At 37.0% G+C, this 11,505-nt stretch overlaps 1 protein-coding gene across 1 annotated transcript; it reads left to right on the top strand.

The window, feature by feature from the left end:
- Nucleotides 1-2,432, top strand: LOC100766259 (olfactory receptor 149). Its single transcript, XM_027412290.2, has one exon. The coding sequence runs from the start codon at nt 1,497-1,499 to the stop codon at nt 2,430-2,432; it is 936 nt and encodes a 311-aa protein (XP_027268091.1). The 5' UTR covers nt 1-1,496.
- The last annotated feature ends 9,073 nt before the right edge of the window (nt 2,433-11,505 follow it).

Genomic DNA, 11,505 nt, shown 5'->3' with positions numbered 1-11,505 from the left:
TATTGCTTTCTGCCCAGGGTGGCATGGACCTTGGTCAGGAAAGCAGTACTCATTATTTTGGGTTACCTGCGAGAAGTATTTCACATTAATATTCTCTGGTTTGAGTTTGTAGTTATCCTTGAGCTAGTTTGTGTGGCCCAGAAGTCAGGAATTATATAAGATAGAAAGGAATGACTATATTTATTGTTGTCAGTTTATCCTTTATCTGTTATCTTTGTGTCAGGAAAGAATAGCTATTTACATGTTCTTCTATCTGTTTTATGCTTTAGATTGTGGCCAGTGTACAGACCTTGCCATAGGCTCATCTATAACTTTGCAATAAGTTGTAAGCCACATATGGATAACTAATTCTTATTCAAAGCCCAATACATGAAAAGGGGTTACAAGCTTCTTGGGAATTTTTCAGTGTTGTGTCTAAAATCCCTTTCCTTTTGAATTTTGTAACTCTGATCTCTTTAATGGAGATCAACAATGAATAAATGAAAGCAAGTACTCTGGTGGTGAGGTTGGGGTTATCTATAGTCCATATGTCATCCTCAGGTATGTCACATTTCTTGTTATCATCGGTATTCCTACTGACCTTCAAAACAAGAGAGATCATGCCTCAGAGGCTGTCCCCTTACCTGGTGTATATACATGGCAGGTGCCATGCTCAACATTTGTAAAGAGATTTTCTGACCACCAAGCATGCCATTTGTGAAGGACACTATATACCACAGTGTTACAGAGCACTGATAATGCTAATTGTCTTAGACACAGTTGATGTATTGATGATCATATGCCTGAGAAGATGGTTGGGAGGCATTGTCAAGAAAGGTCCTTTCATCCCATTTATTTTTCCTAGCATTACTAGAAGTTGTGGCTTCATAAAGTTAAGGGAGACCTTATATTAGAGTTTAGTAATAGTTTTGCTGGCAACTTTCAGACCGTTTATAAACTTTATTGTCATATAAGAACACAATGATACTGACATTATTGGTGTTAAACTGTGTATGTCTTATATTTTGTAGATGACTATGAAGCACATTGTGTCAATTATCTCAATATAGCTAAAAAGAATCAAAGTCAGGATTAAATGTCCTGGTTTCTCGTACATTATTTTCTTATTGCTTTTTTAGAGGATAATGAATAGTGACAGCAGTTTACTTAAACATACCATCAAGATCCAGAAGACATGTTCTCAGAATACAAAAGCATACAAAGCAGTGTCTAATGGGAGAATATTGGACCAGGTCATTTAACTTGTGCTCTTGGAATAGAAGACAATCATTTATACCCATGAAGCATCTCTTCTAAAAGCTGGGTAGACCAACTCTCAAATATGAATTTATAGTAACTGGTACTTTTATAGAATTCTTGTTTTTGCACATCAGTAGAAAGCAATTTGCTACTTCTCAAAGCATGCTCAAAGCTCTCATTAGAAACAACTTCTTAATTGATATTGATGACTGGACTGCTGACTTTTAATCTTTGCAAGGTCAAACATTCTCAAAGCTATGAAGAACCTTTCAGTAGTGACTCAGTTTGTCCTGCTTGGCATCCCGCACACAGAGGGTCTGGAGACCATGCTCTTTGTCCTGTTTTTGTCTTTCTACATCTTCACCCTGGTGGGGAACCTGCTCATACTCCTTGTAATTGTCTCCTCCACTCAGCTTCACACTCCCATGTACTTCTTCCTGTGCCAGCTGTCCGTGTGTGATATATTTTTCCCTTCGGTGAGTTCTCCCAAGATGCTGTTCTACCTCTCAGGAAATAGCAGAGCCATCTCCTATGCAGGTTGTGTGTCCCAGCTCTTCTTCTACCATTTCCTGGGTGGTACTGAGTGTTTCTTATACACAGTGATGGCCTATGACCGCTTTGTTGCCATATGCTACCCTCTACGCTATTCAATCATCATGAGACATAGAGTATGTGCTTTGCTGGCTATGGGAACATCAGTTTTTGGCTGTATTCATTCAACATTTCTAACTACTCTCACATTCCAGTTACCCTACTGTGGCCCCAATATGGTGGACTATTATTTCTGTGATATCCCTGTGGTGATGAATTTGGCATGTGCAGACACGTCAGCCCTGGAGATGGTGGGATTCATCAATGTGGGTCTCGTGCCCCTTATTTGCTTCTTCTTCATTCTCACATCTTACAGCTTTATAGTTCACTCCATCCTACAGATTCGCTCCACTGAGGGTCGACACAGAGCCTTCTCGACCTGCAGTGCCCATCTCACTGCCATCTTGATCTTTTACATGCCAGTGATTTTCATTTATTTGAGGCCAACACCAAGCCCTTGGCTGGATGCAACTGTTCAGGTCCTGAACAATCTGGTCACCCCTATGCTTAATCCATTGATCTATAGCCTCCGGAATAAGGAAGTAAAATCATCACTGTGGACTGCCCTACGTCCACTGTGCTTCCTATCTGAACAGTTGTAAAGAACTATCAGTCGGACATATTTAGGTACCCTTCACCTTAATGGAGTAGATTCAGTGAATACTTAAAACTACTGTGTATTTGAGAACATGGATATTACTATTTTAAATTTATATGATTACAGACTAAGATACAAAGAATTGGCATCTAGAGAGCAAGTGGTGAATGGAACCTCTATGGCCAGATGTCTGACTCAGACCTATGTGTATTCTCAGATGAACATTGCAGTCAGGGGAGAGTGGAGCAGTCCTCCTATAGGCAGAGCAACGTGAGCCTGCTGCTTGTCCACAACTCTTTTCATCCTGCTTTCTTTTCATTTTATTTTTCCACTGATGTCAAACCCAGTGTTTCTTAGCCCTTATTTTTATTGTCCTATCTCATGCCTCTTTTTTTTCTTCTTCCTGGTGTTTTTTCATATTTTATGGAATGATAGTTCCATAAAATATCTGCATTAGCTATGCAATCAATTTAGTCACTTAAAGACTACTGAAGTTGACCTGAACAAGGGAGAGCACATCGACCTCAGATGCTGTCCGGGAGGCCAGTACAAGACTGATCCAGACCCCTGAACATGGATGTCAATAAGGAGGCCTCTGCACTCCAGGGAGCCTCTGGTGGTGGATTAGTATTTTTCCCTGGTGCAAGAAGGGACTTTGAGAGTCCATCCCACGTGAAAGGGTGGTCTCTGACCCTAGACACATGGGGAAGGGCCCAGGACCAGCATAGGAAGACTTGGTGGACTTTGCAGAGCCCCAGTTGAGGGCCCTACCCTGCCTGGGGAGTGGTGGGTGGATGGGGTGGGGGGTAGACTGGGGGTGGGGAAGGAGGGTTGGGGGTGAGGGGAGGGAGAGGGAGAAGGGACTTGAAATAAGCTCGTTCCCTAACTAGAACTAATAAAATAAAAAAGAAAAAGACTACTGAAGTTTGAGAAAAATGACCTTAATTTTTTCAAAGATTCTGTGTCATTGACCCAAAATGATATTGCATAAAAAACAGGCCTTGAGGAGCTGACTTTAGTTTGCCTTCCAGCATTTTTTAAAATTTTGTTTTCACCTAAAATGAACTACAAATGAGAGACCTGATATTAAATTTTAGAAGATATTATTTTCGTGACTGAATTTATTAACAACTTGAATATAGGCAGTGGGAATAGAGCAGCTGTGTTGTTCATCCTAACATTGGCTAAGAAAGGAGAAGAATATGGGGAAGTAGATAACAGAAGACAAAGGAACACAGAGAGACAGTTATCTTCTGCATGCTCCTGTCAGAAGCAGAGCATAATCACAGAACCTACTACACTAATCCAGCAATCTTATCTTATTGAAGACCCTGAAACAACTTTGGCAAGAGCTCCTGAAAAGTAGAATAGTTTTTGCCTGGTCACTAATTTTAAGCTCCTTAACACTCTTTCAAATGAACAAGAGCCTAAAGGGCTTTCTGGAAATATATTATTTGTTTAGTCCACATCAAGCCATCCTCACAACTCTGAGGATCTGATCTTCCATTTCTCCAGTGTTTAGCCTGTAGCTGCCCACACAACCACAACAATCTATGACACAAGGGAAGGAGCTCTGCCTTGCCTCAACTTGATGTGCCATGCTTTGTTCAAGCCCATGGGAGGCCTACCCCTTACTGACTGGAGATAACGGTGGAGTGATGGGGAGTGTGTAGATGGGAAGTGGCATGGGAATGGGAAGAGAGGAGTGAGACTAACTTGCTGCCTCAGAGGAAGGAAGAAAAACTGCTGTCAGTATGGAAAAATAAGTGAAAAATAAAAAAAAGGAAAAGATGGGGTCCTGCTCCTTTAAAAAGAAACTCAGGCACATGACAATTGCTGAGTAACTTTATGCTTAACTACACAAAGAAAGGATGAAGTCCTAGTGTCAGATAACTGTGGAAGAAACAAACCACTAAGGGAATCATTTGAATAGGCCTGCATAAATGCTGTGGCCAAAGATGAAGAAAGCATAAAGCATACAGTAGATTTTTCTCATCCTACCTAATTTCATACGCACCATACCACATCTTCCCTTGGTTTTATATCACTTCCTGTGCACAGAAAATATATTTGGGACAAATTATAAACCAAGAATTACTTGAGTGATAGAAATGCAAGGAATTCTTGTGACTGAAAATTGTGTCCCATCATGTCACTTTATGGCCTGCATTCATTCTAAGATACTAGGCAAGAAAGTCGTACAGGGAGGAGGGGAACGTTTTGAAGGGAAGAAACTGAGACCTAAGTTCTTGCCTATTAGAACTGAGCATCATTAAGACTTAAATGATAGATTTAAATGATTCTTTCTAAGACCTTTCTTAAAATCATCCTTTCTAAGACCATGCATGAGCACAAATCTGGAGATTACCAAAAGAAAAGAAAAAGCAGATAACTGCTGCAGAAAAACAAAGTATGAGCTTTGTAGGAAATAAACTGTTCAGAGCTGAGTTAGAGGGATCCCTTCAGTAAACTCAGAAGAAACAGTGAGGCCAAAGGAAAACTGGCTGAATGATGAGGGCAAAAGAATGAGCAATGTTTTGTGACCATAAATATGATGGCATCATGGTCCAGGAATGACAATGGGAGACTGCATGGCTTATGAAAAATCAATTTCAGGAAAAGGTCTTCACACTGCATGCCCTTATAGAAACTAGAGCCCAGAACTAGTTACTGGAACATCATCATCATCACTGTCCCCAGTGTGTAGAACATATGAAAACAACTTGTTATGTGACTGGAAGGGTCAGTCTGAATTTGCTATAGTTAGCATGTTTCTTTTGACAAAATTTCCTTTCTAAGCTGTATATTCTTGAATTTGTGAAATTTGTGAAAATTGTTCTACTAAGTTTTTAAATGATATGGTGGATCGAAGTTTATTTTAAATTATATCCATGTATGCTAATGTAAATAAAGAGCAAATTAAAATGTAAACCACAGAAAGGGCTCTTTTATTAGTTATAGAAATACAGGCTTTGCATTTGTCAAAATAATCCTAAGAAATAATGGTCCTCTTCCTCATGTGAGGAAATCATTCTCATACCTGCCACTTTGAGGGCCTGGACAGCCAAAGGCTAAATATGGTGAGAACAATAGAATACATCCTTTGATCTGGAAGAATAAAAGACAAAGGAAGAAAGTCTGTCAGAGTAGATGTGACAGTTTCTTGGAACTAGGTAAATCAGGGGGTCATACATATGACTCTGGTTATTTACAGGGTCAGTTACATGCAAAACACTGGATCTGAAGCATGAATGCATTTTATGCAGTGTATTCATTTTTAATATGTTTAAACAAAATGGATAAGTTCATTCTTTTGAATGATCAACTATTCAATAAGTTTTTGCACATCAAATATTTAATAAGTGTGACTGAATCCCAAGTATGTAGCACTGGGCTATAGTATGCAAAGGCATACTGTACACACTGGCCTTATGGTTACATGACAGGAAAAATACAACCCTTAGAAATTACCTGTAAGGGGAGAGCATATTCAATGACCAAACAGGTACAGAGGCCTGGCTAAGAAAGTGTCTAAAGGAAACGAAACATTGCCATGATGACACATTCTAAATAATGTTATCAATTTCTTCAGGGTGTGGTACATAGTTACAGATATACATATTTTCACCCCACATGGATGCAATCTCAGGAGATTCATAACACAGGATGAATGAGCTACTTCTAGCATAACATTGTTTTATAGTAAGTTTCTTTTTAAAAACAAAAGAACTACATCATAAAACACTGACAGAAAGTATAGTATGGTAACTTTGTAGGCCAACAGCATTATTGCTAAACTGAGACAGAACAAGTGGTACATTGGGCTCATGTACATCAGCATTACTGCAAGCTAGGGCATCAGTAGGCAATAGAAGGTATGTATAGTTTCATAATGGTCCTCAGGAACTACATTTGATTGAGCCATTTGCCTGGTGCTGGTGCATGATTTATGTAGAATGTTGGATAACAAATGGGAGTTATTTCATATTAATTATTTCTATATAAATGTTCTTCCTTGTGATTTAGTGTGCCAAAGTATCCTCCAATATTGTTGTTCACCTGTTTAATATTTTTTTATCTTTTGAGATTATAACTATATCATTTCCCTTTTCCCAGAGCCTCCCATAAAATCTCATTATTTTCTTTCAAATTCATTGCCTCTTTTCTCATTATTATTACATGCAAATATGCATATGTATGTGCATATGTATATTCATATATCCCTAAATACATAAATACAACCTCCTCAGTGTGTATAAAGCTACTCTTATGTATGCTTTCAGGACTGAGTGCTATGTTGGAAGGAAACCTAAGTTGAGTCAAGTTTTAGTTAGCCATCTTATTTACTAACCTGTCCTAGAACGGCTATGATCTTGATAGTGAGTTAAAATCAATAGGAAATGAGAGACTATGAGAGATAAGGGAATGATATAAATTTGAAAAATAATAGATTTGCCATAGCAACTTGCAGAGTTTCCAGGGAACATGTGGTCCAATGAGACATTTACACATAAGAGAAAGTAGGGTTGTCAGGAGGGATGTGCATACTTTGTCAATTACCTTAAGGATTATCTTCCTTACTGCACTGTTGTGTACTAAGTGTTTAATCACTTCCTGATCTCAGAAGACTTCTCTTGAGACTTACAACAGTAATGAGGTCTAGTCTAGAGGGACTGTGACATCATTTAAAATCCCACAAATGCAGAAGGTCCTTCCATTTCTACTAACAACACACCATCCTGTCACCTAGGGTATAGTACACTGTTCTATGCATGGTACTGAAAGAAAAAGAGGCCACATATGATTTTTGGACTAAAAAATAACTCAAGCCCAATGCTGGCATCATGGTAGGGGAAACATTTGGTGAGGGGAAAGCCCTGTCACCTTTGGAAGAATGTAAAGGTTACTTCCCTAATTGAGTTGCTATGATCTGTGACCAAGTAAGTGCTTAAATCTGCTTCCCTTCCTTCTTAAGTTTTGTTTTTCACACTTTCGAAATCCTAAGGTATAAAGATATATAGGAAAGTCCTGACTTCAGGCTTCCTCTTCTATCAATGTAATGGCGAGTGTCCTTGTGCCACTCACTCGGAGTCTTATGACATGTAGGAATGAGGACTTTTACTGGGTCATTATTCATTGTTTGTTAATTAATTACCTCTTGTGTTTCATAGTACTGCAAAAGATTTCAGTTATAGAATTTAGTTAAATATTTTCCTTCAAAGATAGAAAAGAATGATCTTTACCAAAGATACATGAGACAGATGCACAGGCTTGTCTTCCTAATTATCTGAAAGTGTCTGCCTTTTTTCTTATATTCTAAAATACAGTATTTTCAAAGTTAGTCCTCTCATTATATATCTCCAGGCCTTATGCTTTCTCCCCAGCTTATCTCACTCAACTTTAACATATTCGCTGTTAATTTAGTGCAGTCACCTCCCCAAATGCCTGAGGGCCAGCTAACCAAAACACCCAGCTCAAGTCAGTGGAAAACCCATCTTTAAAAATCAAGGTAGGGAGATAAAAATCAAGATAACTGAAGTTGATCCTTGGCTTCCCTATGAGCGCACATGGGCTACCCATCTGCATACATACAAATATGCCCCCCATGCACGCACGCACACACACACACACACACACACACACACACACACACACACACACACACACACGTGATAATTTGTTTTCATGTGTTTGTAATTCCTATGAGCTTGCTAGTGGTGGGTATACAATTGGTGAGAAGCTTTAGGGTTTATGTGTTTATTTTTATTTGACAGTTATTTATTTTTAAATGACACCTGAGTTTGTAGGAGAAAATGATACAAAATGGTGGAAAACAGCAAATAGTGCTATTTTCATAAGGTATTTCTCATGGGTTTCCTTTGATTTGAATTGTAATCTTAGTATGAATCCTGTATACACTGTTTTAGAATTGACTGCAATGTAGCTCATTGTTCCTTTTGCACTTCACTGATACCAGCCATTAGTGTCATTTACAGCCCAGTGTGTTGGAACATTTTGAAAGGGTACTACATGTGAACTGCATGGAATACCATAAGCACTTAAACCTGTGTCCCCAATCTTATCACTCACTGTATTTCTCAACAAAATTAAGCTATTTCTATAGGGAACAATTGAATAGATCCTAATCAGACATCCATACTTTGTGATATTCATGCCAATATTAAACCAGTGTTTAATATTGTGTGTGTTCCCTCTCCATCTCTTGCTTTGAGTGCAGATGTAAATAATATTCCCTAACCCTTCTACTCTACAAATGACCAGAACTGGTTAAAACTGAAAGTAAATCTGTCCCCCCTTAAAAGTCTCATTTCTTCTATTTAATTCTCCTTTCCTTCTCGCAACAACAGAATTCTGTCATGTCCAAGGTCAATCATACGCTTATTTTTAACAGGTAGTTTTGGAAAGAGACATTGTCTGAGATTGCCAATTATATCCATAATTGAATAGCCAACCTAAAGCATACCTATAGAGAGTAATACTAAAGAATTTCAATAATATTTTTTCATTCTATCATGATTTTCAGCGACTCTCTGCTCCTAATTATATCCTACATTTCCATGATTCATATCATTCCTTACATTCCAATTTCTTCTATACATTTTTTGCTAGTATTATTTTCCCTGAATTGCATTTATACACCCATACTGTTCTGTTTGCCCTCCCTGCTTATTGAGACTAAATTAAGTTGTTCTGAGAACTCTAATGATGTTTTCCTATGGAGATGAACTCTGGAACAACCAATGACCATGGCGTCTTCTTTACAATGATGCATATACAAAACCTGAATTTAAGCCCATATAATATTCCATGAGAAATACTAATTTTTTAAAAGAATAAATGGGGATAATATTAACTTTACTCTAACAAGAGGAAAGTATCCAAGATTCAATTATTTCATTGCAATAAAAATTCATTATAGGCTTCACACAATGACAAAAATTAATTACATTAATATTTTAATAACCTACTATATGTGATTATCACAAGAATTAAGATGAAAACTCTGAATATATCTTAAGTACTCTGTGGCTGTATGAAAAGATTTTTTTCTATTTCAGATATTTTTACTCTAATTGTTATTCATAATTTTTCATGTTGTTATGTAAATTTTCAATAATAGTGATGTTCTCATGTGGCTTTCCTCAGGAAATTCCATTTTCTCCCCTTCACCCAACTTTTCAAATTTTTCTCTTTACCAATGGACAATGGTTGTTTGGCAGCCATTGCAAATATGTTTGGCATTCAGCCTGCCTCTTGCTTTGCTCAAAAATCAAATGCTCCACAAGGTGAAGAGTATCTTAATGTTCTCCAGCAGATCTACAATCTGGGGACAGAAGATGAAAGTTGTGGTTCTATAGTTTGTTTTTTTCAAAGCCCCAGATATGGTTCTAGGCTGAAAGTAATCATGTCTAAGCCTTCAAAAATGTGGTGTCAAAACAAATAGGTAACAGCCCAAATATGTTATAAAGATGCAGCAATCAGTAATAACTATTATAGACATGGTCTCTTCTTGGAACACATAGTCCAACTATGTCCAGGAAGAAATATCCAACTTGCCATTCAGGGATGCATCCCTGGAACAAAGACTTAAGTTCCAGCTCTTCTGTAAAGACGATGCTAGATCAGGTTTAGATTAAAAATTGAAGTCTTTATTTTAGGGAACTCTAGCTTTTTAGATACTGTACTCGTTTCACCAGATCACCATGTATGGATGTTGTGGGTATTTACTTATCACTTCCAAGGTTTGTGAAGACAAAATTTATACACAGAAATTATTAATTGTAAGGAAAGATCAGAGAAAATGAATTCAAAAGTTAGACATCATAGCAATGATCACTGGTTAATTTCTGTATAATTTGTATCTCAAGATGATAGATGAAGTAAAAATGCAATGTGAAACACTGCTCATGGCTGAGCCTCAAGAACCTTGAAGTGAAAGCATTTCAATAGACTTCTTATCACACTTACCCAGAGGTTCTTTTGGGTTCTCAGCATATTCAGTTGCCTATTTCTGTTCAAATGAAACAAAGAAAATCATGATATGGTGACAGTTAATGACAGTGCATTGGGACGTATGTAACAAAAGAATACATTCTACATGTCTGCTGTAGAACATTCTTCCTTCATTTAGCAATATCAAACTATGTACTAATATATCTATTGGGAACATTGACACATGTTAAGCATGTTTATCTTAATTTTTGGTATATACAATATTTTCAAACATTAAATGTTCAGGAAGTATAGGATACCTTTTGTTTTAATACAATAACCAGTCAAAATTCAATATGTAATGATTATTAACATTGTACAATATTTTACATTCATTTCATTACATAGCATGTAAGTCATTAAAATTTAAAACCTACCAAAGGCAACATGGCTGCTAAATTCTAGGGAACTTAAAATCTAAAAAAGTAGTGAAATCTCACTATAAATTTATTTTTATCAAATGAATATTGTCATATGAGTTAATATCCCAACCAAGATACAAAAATTCATATATGCACTTATCTATTTATATACAAATGCATGATATGTGTGTGAATTTAGAATAGTGTAAATACTGCACAATTGTACACTATGATGACTCATACTTCAAATTAGATGTGAGGGTCCCCAAGTTCAACTTTGATGGACATTTCATTATACTGGTTAATGTCATCGAGTGAGTAAAATGCTCTAAAAGGATAAAGGAGGAACAATTTTCCAGGTTAAATTTTCATTCTGTACTAGTTTTGAACAATGGATTATGGGAATTAGGTAAACCCTGTCACTCTTTGCTATTTGGAACTCTGTCTTCCTACCTCATCCATTACTTCAGCATGTTAAGGGTTTGTTTTGTTGCCTTTCATGTTTGAGAGGAAATATATCTCAAGTTATGAAGTCTGTGTTTTTATTATGTTTTTATAGCACATAAATGACATTGAAATAATTCCCATTATTATTTCTAAGGGGAAATTAATAAAAATTTATGACATTAAATACACTACTAATATCAACCTCTACATTTATATTTTCATGTTTGGGAAAATCCAAAACAGGCTTCCTGGACC

This window comes from Cricetulus griseus, chromosome 4, assembly GCF_003668045.3.
Source record: "Cricetulus griseus strain 17A/GY chromosome 4, alternate assembly CriGri-PICRH-1.0, whole genome shotgun sequence".
Taxonomy (NCBI): domain Eukaryota; kingdom Metazoa; phylum Chordata; class Mammalia; order Rodentia; family Cricetidae; genus Cricetulus; species Cricetulus griseus.
The sequence above is the reverse complement of the archived record's forward strand: the minus strand, read 5'-3'. Positions and strand labels throughout refer to the sequence as shown.

What these genes read in the sequence shown, in the direction of transcription:
- LOC100766259 (XM_027412290.2), top strand. Translation starts at nt 1,497, where the DNA reads ATGAAGAACCTTTCAGTAGTGACTCAGTTTGTCCTGCTTGGCATCCCG.